Here is a 21,524-nt window from a genome sequence, read left to right as displayed (position 1 = left end):
GTCTAGGATAACTTTCAGCAGGATTCTTTTTAAATATTTCAAGGATCTTTTCTTAATGTTCATTAGGACCATAATTACATAATCTCCCTGGATAACAATTTCAGAATCTAAGGACGTTGGCTCTCAGGAAGTTAATTCTTATATGTAGGCCAGATTTGTCTTACTATAACCTAGTCATTTAGCCATAATTAGGATCTGATCTGCATCAAAAATTCTTTCAGTTTTCTAGTGCCCATGTATGTGTTTTACCAATTCATCAAGCAAAAGAACAGAAATTTAGTTCAGTTTATATAACTGAAGCGAAGACATCCCTGCTGTGGGTGTTTTATGTCTAACCTAAATCTTCTTATGACATGCCTACCACATGGCATAGTCAGTGGGGAATTCTTCTTTAGCTATATGCTGACCTTCTTTGAAAGCTTTTCTGCTTAAGGCTTTTGTTTTATTGCCATTTTCTCACTGGATAATCTTTTTCTTCTTTGATTTATACTCTTGACTCCAGAAAAAATAGGAAGGCCTCTGTCTTACAGATGGCATCAGAAAATTAAATCTGCTGTCAGTCGTTTGCAAATAATTAAAAATTATTTTTTTGCCTTTTCCTTGTTGAAGAAACTAAATCATATATGCCTTTTTTGCATGGAGGATATGATTTAACTTAAGGACAAAACCACTTTAACAGCATTCTAAAATGAACATACATCTGTTTTCTAAGCAGGAATTAATAATAACTGCTTTACCTCACTCAGTTGTTATAAAAATCAAATGATAATGTTTTCATTCATTAATTTAGCAGCAATTTATTGAGTATATTATTTTTTTGAATATATTTATTGAGTATATTATTATTTAGCAGCAAATTATTGAGTATATTATTATTTAGCAGCAAATTATTGAGTATATTATTTTTTTTAATTTTTATTTATTTATGATAGTCACAGAGAGAGAGAGAGAGAGAGAGAGAGGCAGAGACATAGGCAGAGGGAGAAGCAGGCTCCATGCACCGGGAGCCCGACGTGGGATTCGATCCCGGGTCTCCAGGATCGCGACCTGGGCCAAAGGCAGGCGCTAAACCACTGCGCCACCCAGGGACCCCCTATTGAGTATATTATTAATTGATATACTTGATGGCTAGACTTAGGGTTGTAAAAAATGAAAGTCTGCTCTTCAAAGATCTTACTAGATAGATTTCACTCATGAGTGAGGAAGCAGATAAAAGGATAGATAAAAGGATAATAATAATACCATATTTTAAGTATTACAAGACAACATAGCATGTTGTTAAGAACATTCAGAGATATGTGTTCAAGTCCCACCTCTGCTACTTACCAGCTGTGTGACTTTGGGAAAGTTACCTCAATAAGCCTCAGTTTCTTCTAAGACAGGGATAATAGTGTCATAAACCTCATAAAGTTGCTGTGAGGATTAAATGAGGTAACATGTAAATGTGTGTAATCTGGCACAGTGGCTGCTCCATAAATGTTAGTTGCCAAGTGTTTAAGGAAAAAATAACACCAAGTTTTACATCATTCCAGAGAATGAAAAACCGGGAATACTCCCTAAATAATTATAGACACCAGTATATCCTTACTGCCAGCCTGTTAAAGACATTACAAGAAAGCAGTGTTACAGACTAATTTCTCTTATCAACACAGGTATATCATTAGAAGAAAGAATTGCAAGAAAATATTGGATTGTAGAGACTGTTTTGAACTCAGAATTGGGGATATGGTTGTAGCAGAAGGCTACAACCTGGGCTGAGTTTTGAAGGATTAGAAGCAGTAGTATGAGACAAAATTGTAATTGGGTTGGAGAAAAGAGTGGATGGGAATCTTAGGTAAAAGGAATAACATTGTAAACGCAGTGACTTGAGAGAATATGATACTTCTGAGATGGATATGATTAGAACTAAAAGAATGGCAAGAGGTGAGTCTTAAGAAATAAAGACAAGATCATAAACAGCTTTGTATGTCACAGAAGGGATTTGGAGTTTATCCTGAAAACAGGAGCCACTTAGGGCATTTTGGGGAATAGATAAGGTGACTCAGACTAAGTGTTAGGAGATTATTAATAGGGTAATATACTTGGGCAGCCCGGGTGGCTCAGCAGTTTAGCGCTGCCTTTGGCCCAGGACGTGATCCTGGAGACCCAGGATCCAGTCCCACATCAGGCTCCCTGCATGGAGCCTGCTTCTCTGTCTGCCTCTCTTTCTCTCGGATAAATAAAATCTTTAAAAACAAAAAACAAAAAACGGTAATATACTTAGAAGATGAGAGGTGAAATTGTTTGTTTTTTTTAATTATTATATAAAGTCCTTACTTTGTGTCAAGTGCTTTACAAAGATTATTGCCTCATTTAATTGATACACAGTTCGGCAGGATAACGGTAGCTGCCATTCATTGAGTGTTTATAATGTGCCAGGCACAGTGTTGTTTTAGAGGCGTTAGCCCATTTATACTCACCTCAGTAACCTTATGAGGCAAATAGTATTATTCTATAGAAAATGAGCCCTAGAGAGGTTGAGTAATTTGCCTAAGATTAAGATCACACTTAGCAATGGCAGAACTGGAATTCAATCTCCCATTTATTGGATTCTATCACCTAACCTCTTTGAAGCCTGTAACACCACCTTTCATATAAGCCAGGGCCAGCGAGGCAATACAGAGGAGGCAATTTTAAGAGCATATGATAGATAAGATTTTGTCAGCAGAGAATTCAGGGTTAAGCCCAAGGTTTATGGCTTAGGTCACCAGATAAAATCTAAAATAGATCTGCCTGGAAGGAGGTAGATGTGGAGAGGATAAGTTTAGTTTGGGGGCATACTGGGTTTGAGGTGCTTAAAGGAAATCCAACTAGAGAACCCAGTAGGAAGTATTATGTTATTTTTAATAATGATTTCAGAAATCACTAAGGAAGAATTCGTATCAGAATCAGGAAGTGAGCAGACAGAAAGGTTGAACAGAATAACAGGATCAACAAGCAAAGATTTAGACCTGCTAGATTAGACTTTAATCCTGTTGTTCTAAAGAGGAAGATTTCTTTCATGTCTTTGAGATCTAACAGGGCACCTCTTTAACCCCTGAGATAAACCTGTACTTTAATCTTACAAGCAGAATTCCTTTTATTTGAACATATTGGGGTTGACAGATTTCTGGTTTGGGAAGACAAGAGTCCATAGAGCCAAAAAGATAGGCCTCATTTTTAGTTTAAGTCTGTATTTTAGTTTTAACTTTGTAAAGGATTAGCGGTGTGGCCTTATCATATGGAAGGTGACTGAGTGACGAGTTTTTGAGTTGTTGCAATTATAAGACTTTTTAAATGCAGTTTGCCTGTTATATTATCTTTAGGATTCTTCCCAGGATATAAATGTTGACCTATACTTGTTATTTAGTTGTGCCAACACATAGCATAGCAAATTTGCCAATAGCATAGCAAATTTACCAACCAATTTGCAATGGTTGGTATGTTTTGTTTTTCCTCTCTTTTATTGAAAGTCTGTACTAGTTTCAGAATATCTTTTGGCATAACTGCTTATAGCTGCATTCACTTCAGTGCTCTGGAAAAAAACAGTACATTGATATGTTGATTTCTGACCTAGTTTAGTTTCTATTGTGTATCAACTGAAAGTTATATTTACACAAAGTTATATATATATTTTTAATTTTTATCTATTTATGATAGTCACACAGAGAGAGAGAGAGAGAGAGAGAGGCAGAGACACAGGCAGAGGGAGAAGCAGGCTCCATGCACCGGGAACCCGACGTGGGACTCCATCCTGGGTCTCCAGGATCGCGCCCTGGGCCAAAGGCAGGCGCTAAACCGCTGCGCCACCCAGGGATCCCCCACAAAGTTATATTAACACAAGTTGTATTTACAGCTTCTTAAAAGTGTCAGAGAAGAATGAGAGCTTGTTTATAGAATAATTGTTTATATCAATTTTGTAAGTTAGCTTTGTCATTTTTGATTTTATGAACCTTTCTGAAACTACTATATGGCAGTAGTCCTTAACCTGAGAATCTGACCAAAGCTGTGGGTTCTTTTCCCAGAAAAATGCCTTTGAGACATTCAAATGGAGTTGTCAGACTGGCAGGTAGTTAATAGGTTTAAACCTCAGAGGAACTGTGATGGAGTTGTAGCTTTTACAAGGTACAGGTATTAGTGGGTGGTAACTGATGCAGATGGCATACATAAAGTCACCTGGGGAGAAGTTATAGCACCAGAAGTGGAGAATGCCTAGGTATATTGCATTTCTGCTTATGTACTATGACTTTTGGAGGGCCACAGACTATTTTTAATATCTAATATTTTTTGCTCTCTCAAATCCGTTTTTGCTACCTTGGGTACAATATTGCTCTCATTGAGAATGAATGTGCTAGATGGATTAAATGACCTGTAGGCCACTATTGACCTTTGAGAGAGTTGTTTTGGTGGAGTGATTGATGGGCCTCAAAGCCACATTGGAGTAGGTGAGGTGATCAGGAAATAGAGACAAAAAGTCCAGACAACTCTTACAAGATGTTTGACGTAAGGAATAACTAGGGAGGTGAAGGTGCTGAGTCCATCATTTCTAGTAACTTCTGTTACCAGATCTAAAGTGTCAACATTTGCTGCTGACGTGTTTCCTTAGTTCTTAGTTTACTTGTTTAGAGAATAATTGGTATAGACAATTATACCAGTAACTAAGCTTTTCCATTGTCATTCTCTTGGTTCCATTTAAATTTCACCATTGAAAACCTCAATTTGATTCATTACTTACAGAAAAATCTTTTACCACTTGCCATTTTCACAGCATAAGGAGTTATTGAACTAAGCAAATATAAATGTCCTCAAAATATCACTTTTCTTTACTGGCTGTCTTTGGAATCCAATCTCTATGTAGATCCCTAGCCAGGACCACCTTCATGATCTTAGGCTCATCTTTTAACTTTTGTACTCTTCTAATCTTTTCCTGTTATTCTCTTGCTTATTTCACACATTATATTTTAAGTGAGCAAGTTGACATCTATTTTAAGGTCAGTTGTGAATGATGAGTATGTGCTTGTTTTGGCCTTCCACATACTATCTTTCTCATATTCTCATTACCTTTCTCCTAATCCTGCTACACTGTCTTACATGCCTTTAAATCTTCATTTTCACTGATATGAAAACGTCTCTCTACCCAAGTTGCAATATTGAGACTTCTTGCTTAATAACTCTATTATGGTTTTATTTTGCATTTGAGTTTGAATCATATGATAAAGAAAGATATGTTTATATTTCATACTTGAGGGATATTCAATTTAGACCTACAGTTAGAGCTCAGCAAAGAATGGCAAGTGTGGGAGAACACTTGTAAGAAAATCCTTTTTTTCACTCTGCTAGAGATGGCCATGATTAGTGGTCAGAATCTGGATGGATTGAGTTCCATATACAGTACGACTAGAATCTCTTGTACTTTTCCAATGCCTGATCTTTTGGCCTTTGTAGGATGGTTTCCTGGTTTTTAATACATACCTGTGTTAATCTAACTAAAAGGAAGGCCATAATAACTCCTGGAGTAAATAGCTTGCCACAAATGGATAGAAGCCCAGAATTTTCAGCAGTCCTTGTATGAGTGTGAACTGGCCTCATACTACTATTCAGAAAACAATAGTTCTTTGTTTCAGAGTAATTTTTAGCAATTGACATCAGCATGTATTTAAAAGTTTTAGTCTTGAATCAGTCCTATATTTTAACAAATGCTCATTACTTAGGTTTTCTGATATTTTTCTCCATGAGCTACTTATTTATTTCCTCTCTACTTGTTAGGTGGGCTTTTAAAAAAATAAATACAATTAGTGTTCAATAAACTACACATATTTAAAGTATAAACTGTGATGTTTTCATATGTGTGTGTGCATGTGTGTGTGTATATATATATATACCATAGTCAATATACTGAACATATCTATCATCCCCAAGAGCTTATACTCATGCCCTTAGTAACCTCACGTTTTTCTCCCTCCCTGTCTCCACTTCCCTAGGCAATCACTGGTTTGTTTTCTGTCACTATAGGTTAGCTTGCATTTTCTGAAATCATGATGATTCCGGTCTCCAAGATCAGGTTCTTGAGTCTCAATGTCCTAGAAATGAACTTTGAACTGGAGAGAAAGAAAACAGGCAGAGTTTATTGGAGATAGCTTGGATACAAGGTAGCTGATAAGAAAGAGGAATGTTACTACCCCTCAAGGGGTACCATGTATGGTTCTGAAAGGCACTTTTCAGGCATGAGGGGCTAGGGCTGGGGAAATGTCCTTTAGTCTCTGGATCATTATCTTCTGGTCACTCTATAGTGGTCACAAGACAGTCATAGGATGCCTTTTACCATGGTCAGCATTGTTCAGGGTACCTGAAAAATAGAAATACTTGTGCAAGCCAACTTTAAATTGTTACTTCTGGGTAAACTGTTTCTTTTGTTTTTGTTCAGCCAATCATTACTCACTAACAGTTGTTACTTGCTTATTTGTTCTCTTTCCCAGAAGGAAGTATTTGTCTTTAAGTGTATGGAATACTTAACTCTTGCTTGAGACCAATGGCTTTATAGGAATTTTCTCTATACTGCCTCAATATAATACTGTACTCAATACTGTACTCTTGTGCCCATCTTATTTTATTCAACATAATTATTTTTAGATTGATCCTTGTACTATCGAGTGTTCATTCCTTTTGGTTGTGAAATAGTATTCCATTTTATGGATTGACCACACTTTTTCCATTCATAGCTTGATGGACACTTGGGTTGTTTCCAGTTTGGGTCTGTTAGAATAAAGCTGCAATGAACATTCATGCACAAGTCTTTTGAAATATGATCCTTTTCTCTTGGGAGTATACCTGGGAGTGGAATGGTTGGATCATATGGTAAGTATATGTTTAATTTTTTAAAAAACTGTTGAACTATTTTCCAAAGTGGTTGTACCATCTTATTTTACCACCAGCAGTATGAGAGAGTTCAAGTTCTTTTATCTTCATCAGTGTTTGGTATTGGGTATGGTCAGTCTTTTTTTTTTTTTTTTTTTCTTTATTACACATTTAAAAAAAAAATTTTTTTTGGAGTTCAATTTGCCAACATATAGCATAACACCCAGTTATCCGAAGGTTGTGGGTTATTGTTAAGCTGGTCAGCCTTTTTTATTTTAGCCATTTGATAAGGTGTGTTGTGGTGTCTCGTGGCTTTAGTTTGCATTCCTATATGACTGAAGATGTTGAGCATCTTTTCAAGTGTTTATTTATCATCTGTATATCATTTTTGGTGGTATGTCTGTTTAAATCCAAATTTTTTAATTGTCTTATTATTGAGTTTTAAGATTTCTTTAATGTAATCTGGATATGTCTTCTATCAGATATATGCTTTGCAAAGATTTTCACCCACCCTGTGAAACCCTGTGGTTTATCTTTTTATCTTAACATTGTCTTTCAAAGAGTAGAAGTTTTAAATTGTGATGAGGACTCATTTTTCAATTTGTTGTTTAATAGATTTTTTAAGAAATTGTTGTCTAACCCAAGGTCACAAAAATTTTCTTTTTTGTTTCTTCTAGAAAGATTATTCTTTAAGATTTTATATTTAGATCCATGATTCAGTTTGAGTTAATTTTCATATATGATATGAAGGAGCTTTTTTTGCATACATATATACATTTGTCAAAAAAGCTGTCCTTTTGGGATGCCTGGGTGGCTCAATTGGTTAAACGTCTGACTCTTGGTTTTGGCTCAGGTCCTGATTTCATGGCTCATGAGATCAAGCCCCACCTTGGGCTTCACGCCCAGTGGAAGTCTGCTTGTATAGTCTCGCCCTCTGCCCCTTCCCTGGTTCCTGTACACTCTCTCAAATCAATAAGTAAATCTTAAAAAAAAAAAAAAAAAGGTTATCCTTTCTCCACTACACTGCCTTTATGCATATGTCAAAAATCAGTTGTGCAACAAACAAAAGAGAAAATTGATAGGCTGGACTTCATTAAAATTAAAACCTGTCAAGTGGAAAGCAACTCCAGAATAGGAGAATATATTTACAAATCATATATCTAATAAGAGACTTTTATTCAGAATATATAAAGAACTCTTACAACTCAGTAGTAAAAAGCAACCCAATTAAAAAGTGGACAAAAGGAGGGATCCCTGGGTGGCTCAGTAGTTTAGCACCTGCCTTCGGCTCAGGGCGTGATCCTAGAGTCCTGGGATTGAGTCCCACCTCGGGCTCCCTGCATGGAGCTTGCTTCTCCCTCTGCCTGTGTCTCTGCCTCTGTGTGTGTGTGTGTGTGTGTGTGTGTGTGTGTGTGTGTTTCTCATGAATGAATAAATAAAAATCTTTTAAAAAAAAGTGGACAAAGGATTTAAATAGAACTTCTCCCAGGAAAATATATAAATAGCTAATAAGTACTTAAAAGGATGTTCAACATCAAGAGTTATTGGGAAATGCAGATCAAAACCACGATAAGATACCATCTCATACCCAAAGTATTACTATTATAAAAATAACAAATAGTAGCAAGTGTTGATGAGAATATGGGGGAATCAGAATTCTCATACACTGTTGGTGGGGATTGTAAAGTGGCATAGTTGTTTTTGAAAAATAGTTTAGCAGTTTCTCAAAAGGTTAAACAGATTTACTATATGACTCAGCAATTCCGCTCTTGGATATATAACCAAGAGAACTGAAAATGCACATCCCAACAGAAACCTGTATACATTTTCATAGTAGCATTATTCATAATAGCCAGGAAGTGGAAGCATCCCAAGTGTCCAAGAACTGATGAATAGATAAATAAAAGGTCGTATATCTGTACAGTGGAATATTAGCAATAAAAAGGAATAAAGCATTGATCCATACTACAACATAGACAGACTTTGAAAACATCATGCCAAGTGAAGGAAGCCAGTCACGAAGGCCACATATTGTGTGATCCCATTGTATGAAATGTCTAGAATAGGCAAATCTACTAGGTCTGGAAAAGAGAGTGTGGAGAGTGACTGTTAATGAATACAAAGTTTCTTTTGAGTATAAGATTTCTTTTGGGAGTGATGAAAGTGTTCTCAAATTATATTATGGTGATGGTAAGCTTTATAATAATTCAAGCTGTATCTTAGTAAAGGTATTTAAAAAGTGAGTTGTCCATATATGTATTGGTTTATTTCTGGACTTTCTCTTCTGTTGCATTGATCTATTTGTCTAAATATTCCTACCATGCTGTTCTGATTAGTGTAGTTTTGTGGTAATGCTTGAAATCACATAGTGTTAGCCCTCCATTTTTTCCCCCAGATCTATTTTGGCTATTCTAGGCCCTTTGTATTTCCATATAAATTTTAAAATAAGTTTGTCAGGGGATCCCTGGGTGGCTCAGCAGTTTGGCGCCTGCCTTTGGCCGGGGGCGCGATCCTGGGGCCCCGGGATCGAGTCCCGTGTCGGGCTCCCGGCATGGAGCCTGCTTCTCCCACCTCCTGTGTCTCTGCCTCTCTCTCTCTCTATGTCTATCATAAATCAATCAATCAATTAATCAATCAATCTTTAAAAAAATAAGTTTGTCAATTCATACAAAAAGCCTTCTTGGATTTATTTTATTTTATTTATTTATTTTTTATTTTTTTTCTTGGATTTTTAAAAAAGATTTATTTATTTATTTTAGAGAGAGAATAGGGGGTTCAGGGAGAGAATCTCAGACAGACTCCCCAGTGAGCACAGAGCCTGATGTGGGGCTGGATCTCATGACCCTGAGATCATGACCTTAGCTGAAATCAAGAGTCAAATACTTACCTGACCAAGCCACCCACATGCCCCAAGACTTCTTGGATTTTGGTTGTGATTGTGTTGAATCTATAGATAATTTGGGGAGAATTGGGAAGAAATAGTTAATGATAATTGAGTTTTCCAGCTCATGAACAAGGTATATCACTCCATTTATTTAGCTCCTCTTTAATTTTTCTCGAAGTTTTCAGTGTATAGGTCTCTCATGTCTTTTGCCATATCTGACCCTAAATATTTCATATTTTTGGTGCTATGTAAATGATATTTATTTTATTTCAGTTTCTGATTTTTTATTGTTGTGGGTATGTAGAGATGCATAATTGATTTTTGGGTATGGATCTTATACCCTTATTAAGCTCACATATTCATTGGAAATTTTTACATGGTGATCATAACATCTTCAAAGACAGTTGTACTTCTTCCCTTAAATCTGGTTGGCTTTTATTTTTCTTTATTGCCTGATTATACTGGCTGGAACCTTCAGTACAAGGTTGAATAGAAGTGCTCAGAGTGGACAATCCTTATCTTAGGAAAGCATTTAGTCATTCATCATTAAGTATGATGTAAGCTGTAGTTTTTACCTGGATGCCATTTATTAGACTGAGGAAGTTTTTCTCCTCCTGGTTTGTTGAGAATTTTTATTAAGAATGGATGTTAGGTTTTGTCAAAAAAATTTTTCTCTAGTGAGATGATCATATTAATTTTTCTTTTTTAGTTTGTTGATGTAGGAATAACATTGTTTGGGACACCTGGGTGGCTCGGCGTTGGGCTCCTGCCTTCGGCGCAGGGCGTGATCCTAGTTTCTGGGGTCAAGTCTCGCATCGGGCTCCCTGCAAGGAACCTGCTTCTCCCTCTGCCTGTGTCTCTGCCTCTCTCCCTCAGTCTCTCATGAATAAATAAATCTTAAAAAAAGTAACATTGAAAAAAAAGAAAAAAAAAAAGAAAAAAAAAAAGTAACATTGTTTGATATTTGGATGTTAAACTAACTCTGTGTTCCTGGGGTATACCTCAGTTCGGTGATAATGTATAATTCTTTTAATTGATTAGATTTGCTTGAAATTTTGTTTAGAATTTACATCTGTGTTCTAAAAGATACTGACTTGAACTTTCCTTGTAATATCTTTGATTGGTTTTGGTTTCAGAGACTGATAGAATAAATTGGGAAATATTCTCTCCAATTTTTTGGCAAGAGTTTATATGGAATTTGTATTATTTCTGTCTTAAATGTTTGGTAGAATTTGCCAGTGAATCCATCTAGTTATAGACTTTTCAATTTGGAAAGGTTATTAACAACATTGTTAATGTTGATAGTAGAGCTATTTAGATTAGCTACTTTTTTTTCTTGAGTAACCTTTAGTAGTTTGTGTCTTTTAACGAACTTGTCATTTCATCTAAATTGTCAAATATTTTGGCATAACTTTGTTCTTGGTATTCTTCTATTATTCTTTTAATATCTGTAGCATCTGTAGTGATGTTGCCCCTCTTTTTCTTTATCTTACTAATTGGTATCTTCCACGTGCCTGGGTGGCCTAGCTGGTTGAGCACCTGACTCTTGATTTCAGCTCCAGTCATGATCTCAGCGTTGTGAGATACAGTCCCATGTTGGGCTCCATGCTGTATGTGGAGCCTGCTTGGGATCCTCTCTTTCTCTCTCTGCCCCACAATAGTTGAATGTACATGTCCTCTCTCAAAAAAAAAAAAAATATTATATCTTCCTTTTGTGTGTGTGTGATCCAGGTACACTCAAGATTTATCAATTTTATTAAATTCCTCAAAGACCTAGCTTTTTCTTTTCTTTTCTTTTCTTTTTTTTAACTTTCCTGTTCCCTAGTTCATTGATTTCTGCTTCAATCTTTATTTTCTTCTGCTTACTTTAGGCTTAATTTTCTTTCTCTTTTTTTTTTTTTTTTTAGTTATGTAAAAGAGTAGGTCATTGATTTGATGTTTGTGTTCTTTTCTCATATAGACAATTAGTGCTGTAAACTTACTACTCTAGCAGTACCTTATGACTTCATTTCCATTCAGTTCAAAATACCTGTTAATGTTTCCTTAGTTCCTTCTTTGATCATGGGATATTTAGATATCCCATGTGTGTTATTTGATTTCCAAATATTTGGTGATTTTCAGCGCATCTTTCTGTTACTGATTTCTAATTTAATTTTATTGTGGCTGGAGAAATATACTATGCATGTCTTGAATCTTTCAAAATTTATTGACACTTTTTTTTCATGGCACAGAGTGTGACTTGGTAAAAGTTCTAAGTTTAATAACCTCACAATCAAAGAATGTATATCCTGTTGTTTTATAAATGTGTATTCTTCTATTGTGTAAATGTTGTGCAATGTTCTATAAATGTCCATCAAGTCACATTGGTTGAGGATGTTGGTCAGGTGTATATCTTTGCCATTTTTATGCCTACTTATTCTATCAATAATTGAGACAGGGCTATTGAAGTCTCTGTAACTATGGATTTGTAACATCTCCTTATAGTTTCATCAGTCTTTGCTTTGTGTATTTTGAAGTTCTGTTATTAGATGTGTAAATGTCTGGAGTTGTTATGTCTAATTTTTTGACTCCATAATTATGAAGTGATCTTCTTTATCCCTGAGAATTTTGTTTCTCTGAAATCTACATTGTCTGATATTAATATAGTTACCCAGTCTTCTTTTAATTAGTGCCAGCAGGGTGTATCTTTTTCCATCCTTTTATTTTTAACCTGCTTGTTCCTTTATATTTAAAGTGCATTTCTTGTCAGCAGTATATAATCAAGTCTTGACTTTTTGTCAGACCTGACTATTTCTACCTTTTAGTGTTTTAGACCATTTACCTTTAATGTAATTATTGATAAGGTATGATGTCAGTATGTCATATTGCTATTTGTGCCTTTTGGTATTTGTTCCCCTTTTTTCTTTTCCGGCCTTCTTTTGAATTACTTTTATGTTTTTATAATTCCATTTGATCTCCTTTGTTAGCATGTTAGCTATAACTTTTTTCCTGTTGTATTATTTGTTGTTCTAGGGTTTATAGGACACGTCTCTAGCTTTTCCACTGTATACCTTCAAATGATAGTAAACTACTTTCCATATAGTATAAAAATCATAGTATAAGAATCTTGCAAGAGTATACTTCCATTTATCCTACTCAGCCCTTTATGCTATTGTTGTCATGCATTTTACTTTTATGTCAAAATACATTATTATTTTTGTTGAAAGTCTATTGTTATTTAAGATATGTAAACAAGAATTGTTTTATCATAATATATAATATATAATAACAAATATTATTTTGCAACCTTTAACATTTCTTGTAGGTCTTGGTTTACTGGGGATGAATTCTTTCAGCTTTTGTACGTCTAAAGCCAACTTTGTTTCATTTTATTCCCATTCATCTGTTCATTTATTTATATGACACTTTTTTAAGTGTATGGTTTAGTAGTATTAATAAATGTGTTATATGCACATTGTCATGAAACAGATGTCCATAATTTTTTCATCTTGCAAATATGAAACTTTCAATTCTTTTAGATATAGACCCAGAAGTAGAATTCCTAGATCATATGATAGTTCTATTTTTAATTTTTTGAGGAACCTTCATTTTGTTTTCCATTGCAATTGTGCCATTTTACAAACCCACCAGGAGTGCACAAGGGTTCTAATTTCTCACATCGTTGGCAACATTTATTTTGGTTTTTTGATAGTAGCCATCCTAATGCGTGTGAGGTGATATTTCATTAAGGTTTTGGTTTGCATTTTCTGTATTATAATTGTTGTTGAGCACTACCTCCACTAGGTGTGGAGCCCAGTGCAGGGCTTGAACTCAGGATGCTAAGATGAAGACCTGAGCTAAAATTAAAAGTTGAACTCTTAACCGACTGAGCCATCCAGGTACCCTGAACATCTTTTTTTTTTTTTTTAAAGATTTATTTATTTATTTGAACAAGCGCAGGGTGAGGCAGAGGGACAGAGAGATGGGAAGCAGACTCCCTGCTGAGCAGGGAGCCTGATGTGGAGCTTGATCTCATGACCCGGAGATCGTGACCTGAGTGAAACCAAGAGTCAGAGGTTAACCAGCTGAGCCACCCAGCCTCCCCTCAACCCTAACCCCCAAGCATCTAATATGCCTGATGGCATTTACAGATCATTTTGGAGAAATGTCTATTCAACATCTTTACCCATTTTTAATTGGATTGTTTGTTCCTTTTTGGATTATTGTTTTTCTGTACTTTACTTGAAATAATTTCTATTGTTATGCTTTTATATTTGGTTCTTTTAATATTTATCTGCTGGTAATCCCATCTAGTGTATTTTGTAAAATTATTTTTATAGAGCAGTTTTAGGTTCACAGCAACTTTGAGAGGAAGGTACAACAATTTCTCATATACTCCCGGTCCCTCAACATTCAGAGCCACCTTAGTTACCAACATCCTCCACCAGTGTGGTACATTTGTTACAAATGATGAACCTACATTGACACATTATCATCTCCCAAAGTCCACAGTTTACATTAGATTAGGGCTCTCTTGGCATCGTACAATTATGGGTTTTGACAAATGTGTACTGACATGTATTTATCTTTATAACACCATACAGAATAGTTTTACTGCCCTAAAAGTCCTGTATGCTCTGCCCATTCATCCCTCTAACCCTTTCCCTCCCCTGCTAACTTTTGGCAACCACTGATTTTTTTCATTGTTTCCATTGTTTAGCTGTTTTTTTATTTTTTATTTATTTTTTATTTTTTTTAGCTGTTTTTTAATGCTATTTACAGATTTCCCCCACTATCCAAAAGTGGAGCATGTCTGTGACACCTTTCATAAACTGAAATGGTAAAGCTAAGAAGCAATTACCATCAATTGATGCAAAAAATGTTTTGAGCATTTCCAGACCTAAAAAATAATCTCTCATGCTTTTCTGACACTCTAGAACACATCTTGCTAATGGATACACAAAATAATTCTAGATGAAGCACAGATGCTATCCGTTCAGAGCTGTGGCAGCTTGATGTTGAGACCCCTGAGTGTAGCTCCCAGGGAAGGAGCTTGGCGGGGCTGCTCATGCTGCCTCTATAATGGCTCACTGCAAAACAAATGCTGAACACTGTTTCACTTGTCACTTTTTTTCATAAAAACAAAAATCCTCCTCAGACTTTCTTTGAGTTAGCAAAAACAGGTACAAATATACATCTTTCATAAAAGCAAAGTGGTATAATGCAAACTGTTGAAAAGCTGAGGCTACCTGTAGCTGGAATTATGTAGTATGTAGCCTTTTCAGATTGGCTTCTTTCAATTAGTAATATGCGTTTAAGTTCCTCTGTGTCTTTTCATGGCTTGATAGCCAATTTCTTGTTAGAAATTGGCTGAATAATATTCCATGGTCTGGATATATCACAGTTTATTTATCCACTCACCTGGTGAAGGACATCATAGTTTCTTCCAAGATTTGGCAGTTTTGAATAAAGCTACTATAAACATCCATGTGCAGGTTTTGTTTGGATATAAGTTTTGAAGTCTTTTGGGTAAATACCAAGTAGCCTGAGTGCTAGATAGTATGGTAAGTGTTTAGTTAGTAAACTGGTTATACAATTTTGCATTCCTGCTAGCAATGAATGAGAGTTCTTGTTGCTCCACATCCTTGTCAGCATTCGGTATTGTTAGTGTTTATAGATTTTGGCCATTCTAATAGCTGTGCAGTGGTATCTCATCGTTTTATTTTGCATTTTCCTGATGACACATGATGTGGAGCATTTTTTCATTTACTTGGTTGCCATCTGTACAGTTGACCCTTGAGCAACATGAGGGCTAGGAATACTGACCCCCCTGCACAGTTGATAATTTGTACATAGCTTTTGACTCCCCAAAAGCCTAACTACAGATAGCTTACTATTACCTGGAAGACTTACCGGTGACCTAAGTCGTTGATTAGCACATATTTTGTATGTTATATATATTATATACTGTATTCTTACAATAAATTAAGCTAGAGGAAAGAAAGTGTTATTAAGGAAATCATGAGAAAGAGAAAATATATTTACAGTACGGTACTGCATTTATAAAAACAAAACAAACATGTATAAATGGACCTGTGCAGTTCAAACCCATGTTGTTAAGGGCCGACTGTGTATATGTTATATGCAGATATGTATATGGAGAGAAAAATCAAGCAAATGTGACAAAATGAGAACTGGTGAATTTAGGTGAATCGTATGCATGTTCATTGTATTATTTTTTCAACTTTTCTGTAGGTTTGAAGTTTTCCAGAGTAAAAAATTCGGGGAGAAAGTATAGGATTAAAGACTCTCAGAATCAGCTCCAGCATGAAATGGCTCTCCCTCACACTTAGCAGAGGAAGTCCCTAAAATCCTAGGGTTTTGTGAGGGAAGCAGCTGGTTTACTAGGGACTGCTTTTCAAGCAGCTTCCCAGTGTGGCTGGATTGAGCCAGCTAATTGTGGGATATCAAGCCACAAAAGGTGGATAGATTCCAGTCTGTCTGATACGGAGAAAAAAATAGGTCCTATATCTTAGCCCTGATAAGAGGCCTCCATGGATATGAGTAATGGTCAGACCCAGGGGATGAACTGGGGCTAAGAAAGCTGGACAGCTGGAAAAACTGGAGCACCATGACAAGGATGTTCTCTTGAATTGCCTTTTCCTATTGAGATAAGACAGTGCAAAATAAAGCACTGGGCTCAGAAGTGCTGGCACTCAGAGCTGAGCTAAAATAGGTGAGTGCCTGCCCCTGTCAGCACCTGTGTGGTCTGCAGAGGGTTTTCTCTGGCCTCCTGTGCAGGTCAAAGGCATTGACCTCAGAACTAGAAGGCCCGGAGTAAGTCCTTATCCCACCACATGCAAGCTGTGAGGCTGAGTCCTGTTATTCTTGTTCACGCAAAAGAAGTTTACTTCTCCACCTTATTGATGGGCTGCAAAAACTGAAAACAAACCATGAAAGGACCTTTTTAACTCCTAAAGGCCAGTGAGATACCTGTTGTTATTACTTTCTAGGCATGAAGCAATTCATTTTGCAGCTTTCCCCCCTTTTTAGGTCAAACTCAACTAGATGTTTTGAGTATATTTTCATCATGAAGTTGGAGGAGTATAGCTCTTTGAAACTCTCCTGAACAGAGAGTGGCAGAGGATGATACCCCTTTTGAAATGCCTTCATGGGGACTTCAATCCCCATAGGCAAGTGGTGACTCACCCACACTATCCACAGTGCCAGCGTCCTAGCTGAGCAAACACTGGCCACTCTTGGCCACAGTGCTGCAAGGGAAGGGAATTGGGACCTCCGCTCAGTCCAAGATGTCAGCCTCAGCATCTCAAGGGCAGTGGAATGGAACTGGCAGAGTGGAAAGGGAGCAATGCCTTTGGTCTTCAGGAGGAGAGGATTGAGTTAGTGGGGATGTGCCACAGAGAGTTTAACTCCGTGCAGGGAGAACTTTCATGTGGCCCTGTCCAAGTCATAGTGGTTGCATGGAGCCCCCCTATACTATAGTTAATTCTAACAAACTCCATCACCCCTCCTTGAAGCGGTTTTGGGGGAGATACACCATTGACCAGAGTTGGATCGGATGATATGCTAGGGTTCTTCCAACCTTAACAATATGTCCCACTTTTATCTAGCAATTAATTTGGATTAATCCATCCTCTGTTGACCAGCCCTGTGACCCTTGGACATATTTATCAGCCTTTATGAGCCTTAGTTATCTCACTATAAAATGAGATTAACATCTACCCTGTGTCTCTCACAAGGTTGCTCTAAGTATCAACAGAAATAAGAAATGATGGAGTGGTTGGATGGCTTCATCAGTTAAGCCTCTTACTCTTGATTTTGGCTCAGGTCATGATCTCAGGGTTGTGAGATCAAGCCCCACATTGGACTTCAAGCTCAGTGGGGACTCTGCTGGAGATTCTTTCTCTCCCTCTCCTTCTGTCCCTCCCTGCTTTCTCTCTCTCTCTCTTTCTGTCTCTCTAAAATAAGAAACTAAATCTTTAAAAAAAAAAAAAGAGGGGATCCCTGGGTGACTCGGCAGTTTGGCACTTGCCTTTGGCCCAGGGCGTGATCCTGGAGTCCCGGGATCGAGTCCCACATCAGGCTCCCAGCATTGGAGCCTGCTTCTCCCTCTGCCTGTGTCTCTGCCTCTCTCTCTCTCTCTCTCTCTCTCTCTCTGTGTCTATCATAAATCAATCAATCAATAAATAAATCTATCTTTAAAAAAAAAAAGAAAGAAAGAAAGAGAAAGAGAAAGAAATGATTCCTGGTGAAATCATAAATGTTTTCACCTCACTGTCGGTACTCTGCCCACAGTTCCAAGGTGACCAAGTGACCCTGGACTGGCTGTCCTATGGTTCAGGGCAAGGATCACATGTGCTCAAGGGGTCAGCACTGAATCAGATTTCACTAGCCATCCTCCACGTATGGCCCTTTTTGTCTTCCTTATATCTTTGTCTTCTCTCTTTTATATTCATTCAACTAGCACTTTCTGATAGGCTGCTATGTCCCAGACATCTGCTGGGCCAGGGGGAACATGTAAATTATTGCCAGTCCTGCAGGTGTGTCTTGCCTGGTGCGGGGAGAGCACAGAGAGGGGATGAGGTAAGCAGTGCTTTAAGGGAAGCAGTGTGCCACAGGCTCACAAGATGCAGTCCTTTGGCAGGACAAGGCTGGAGGAGAGGAAGCTGGACAGGGCAAGGGTTCACTGGGAAGAAGACATTTGGACCTGTCTTTGAAGAACAGATGATGACTTTTTAAGTTGAGAAGGCCAGGGGAGGGCATGGAGAGCACGTGGATGTGAGCATTGAGCCCCGTGGCCTTTGCTTCTCTGCCCCTATCCTTAACCAGCTCCTCTCCAAGTAAAAAAATTTAAAAGCTACAGATGGTTTTTGGAAATACTGCTGCGTGCTCATTGGGGGCTGCAAAATAATACTATGAAATAAAGACGGTGCCTCTCAACCCTGGCTGTGTACTAGAAGCTCTCGTGGTTTGCTTTAGTTCAGGTTTCCTGGCCTCACCTTTCATGTATTCTGATTTAGTAAGTCTGGGGCAGGACCGCTGAAATTAAAATGATCTGCTTTTACAGACTTAGAGGTGGAAGTATTGTCGTATCATCTTTGTTGTTCCAGTTCCTTGCTAAAGACTACACATGTTTTATTGCAGGACATGCACTCAGTATCATTATCATCTAGTAAAGATTCTCATCTAGCTTCAGTTTTCTGAGAAGCCTAAAGGTTTAGAAGTTTGAAAAAGTGAAGGAACTGCTGTGGGTGAGATTAGCCTTTTTTTCCCAGGGGAATGAAAATGGATAATGAGCAGTCCACTACTTATCTTCACTGGGTCTCAATTTCCTCATCTGTGAAATGGAAATTGAAACAGTACTCATGTCATAAGATAGTGGTGAGGATTAAGAGAGCACAGACAACATAGAAGCACACAGTAAATGCACAAAAATGATGGCTTTTGTTATGGGGGCAGCAAGGCCTGACTAGTGTTTAGTAGTGTGGGCTCTGGAGCCAAACTGCCTGGCTCACAACCTGGCAGCTACTCTCCGTATAACTTCGGTGACTCAATTCCCTTCTCTGGACAATAGGGGTGGTCGTGACTTCCTCACAGAGCTCTTATTAAATGTTACTAAATGAATGAATAAGTGCAAGGTACTGAGATCATTGGTGGGCAAATAACATCAGAGAAATATTGTTACCATTACTTCTGCTGTGACCTCTCACTGCCTTACGGTGTCACTGTTGGACATGGGTCCTACCCTGTGAGCAGCTGGTGCTTACCAGCTGCTCCTAGCAGTCTTTCAGGCCCAGCTGTGGCCCTTCAAGAAGGGACCTCCCTTTGCTAACCGTAGCCAGGGGTACCCTGACTTGGTCTCCTAATATAGCAGTTCACCTAAGCAGCATCTGCCAGGATACCAGCTGGCCTAAAATGCTGAGTGAGACCCAGTTACAGCCCCGCCAGCCAGTGGAGCCAGAATCTCCATTCTCTCACCTTCTTACCCACGGAGATCCACTATAGGTTCTACAGCTTTTCTTGACCATCTTGGACCCCTAAAAGTTCTGAGTACTTCCCTGTCCCCAGTGAGGTTTGTCTTTTAAAGATGAGTCCTAGGGTCCCCACATCCCTTTTGTTCAGAAGGCTTCCTGTCCTCTGTGGGACCAAGTGATTGACCCTCATTAGGGATATTCTCCAAGAGATGACCAGGTGCTAACATATAATCTGGTGGAACCATTGCTGGGGATTTTAAGGTACTTTTTTGTGCTTAAAGAAGGAGGTGAAACCCACACATCTAATCTCTGCTTGGAATCCATATTATATGTTAATTTTTTAAAATCCCATGCATGATTCTGATATTCAGCCAAGGTAGAGAATCACTGGTATAAGAAGTGTGAGGTGTAATGGTTACTAAAATTCATCTATACAGGGCAGCCCGGGTGGCTCAGTGGTTTTAGTGCTGCCTTCGGCCCAGGGTGTGATCCTGGAGACCCGGGATCGAGTCCCACATCGGGCTCCCTGCATGGAGACTGCTTCTCCCTCTGCTTGTGTCTCTGCCTCTCTCTCTCTCTCTCTCTCTCTCTGTGTGTGTGTGTGTGTCATGAATAAATAAATAAAATCTTTAAAAAAAATTCATCTATACAAATTGGGAGGCTGTGAGCTGACTCGCCCCAGCCTGCCGCACACTAGCCCAGGCAGTCTGCTTATCATCAGATTCTCAAGTCTCACTGATTTAGTACATCTGGGAGTAGAGGAGTGAGGAGGAATCCCAAATCCTAGTGAAATGCCAGGGGAAGAGACCTGTGGGGAGGTATGGACAAAGTGGGTGGAAGACTGCCTACAGTTTGCCTAAGCAAGAAGTTGTACAAGGCAAGAGAGGTATCTCAAGTAGGTAGGTGTCATCAGAAGGTAGAAACATATTGCGGCTTTCAAAGTTATATCTCCAATCTCTTGCCAAATAATATATCCCCTGTGTGGCTATCAAGGCATATTTTCAGATGTGGAAAATGTATGTCCAAAGTAGGAATCCCAATATCAGAAATCTCCATGGGAGGGAGGCTAACCCTGGGGAATGCAGGCTGGAGAAACAGCTGCTGGCAGTGGTCAGCTGGGCAGGGCTGGCTCTCATCACCTCATGTCTCTTTTGTCACTAGTGACTGCCCTTTGTCCACCTCCACCCACAGATACATCAGATAGATGAGAATAGGAAAAAATGTCCTGCCCAGGAAAGCATCCTCACATGTTCCTGCCACCACTGCTTTCATTTCCCAAATGGCCAGGGAGGTCAGGCTGAGCAAGTCTGAATGAGGTCAGTAGGAGCTCTCTCTGGAATTTTTGAGAAGTTTAAGGCAAATGCCTGACCACACCTTGAGTTCTCTTTGTGAAACCTTTAGCTCTGACAGTTCACATCACATTTGCCCCCTGGATCACTGTCCATGGTTTTGTTTTTCAAGCAGTGCTCATTGTGAGAGGTAAAGTATTTCCTTCTGGCCCCAGAACAGTCAGCAAGGAAAGCCTATCCATCCAGGAATCAAACCAAGCTCAAATGCCACAGCCTCCAGAGCCCACAGCTCAGGAGTCGCTCCCATTCCTCTTTATTCTGGCAGTGACCCTAACATCTCCTCACCCCCCAAAAGAAGTCCTTTGCTCACGTGGTCATGCTTTCAAACCTCTGACTGCTCCCCAACCTTCCTTGGCCTCCTATTGGGCTAATATTTGGGAGCTTAAACAGTAGCCTTCCTGAAGCAGTGATGAGCAATTACTGGAAAGTCATGTGATTACCTGA

General features: G+C 38.3%; 1 protein-coding gene across 19 annotated transcripts in view; it reads left to right on the top strand.

Annotated features, from left to right (window-relative positions):
* Positions 1-21,524, top strand: part of CCDC15 (coiled-coil domain containing 15) — an 80,258-nt gene that overhangs the window by 43,195 nt on the left and 15,539 nt on the right. For 3 of the 19 annotated variants that reach the window (XR_003143415.3, XR_003143416.3, XR_004815662.2), the window contains one exon: positions 6,738-6,873. The exons of 15 other annotated variants lie outside the window; for them this stretch is intronic. Coding sequence is in view for 1 of the 4 variants with exons in the window: in XM_025465078.3 (XP_025320863.3) it covers positions 10,467-10,479 (13 nt within the window). In the remaining 3 variants the exon portion in view is untranslated. Of the gene's footprint in view, positions 1-6,737; positions 6,874-10,466; positions 11,662-21,524 lie in introns of those variants that run through there. One more of the 19 variants, XM_025465078.3, reaches the window with a different exon arrangement.

Source organism: Canis lupus, chromosome 5 (genome assembly GCF_003254725.2).
Source record: "Canis lupus dingo isolate Sandy chromosome 5, ASM325472v2, whole genome shotgun sequence".
In the NCBI taxonomy this organism is placed as follows: Eukaryota; Metazoa; Chordata; class Mammalia; order Carnivora; family Canidae; genus Canis; species Canis lupus.
Note: the sequence above shows the minus strand (reverse complement) of the source record. Positions and strands in the feature narration are given on the sequence as shown.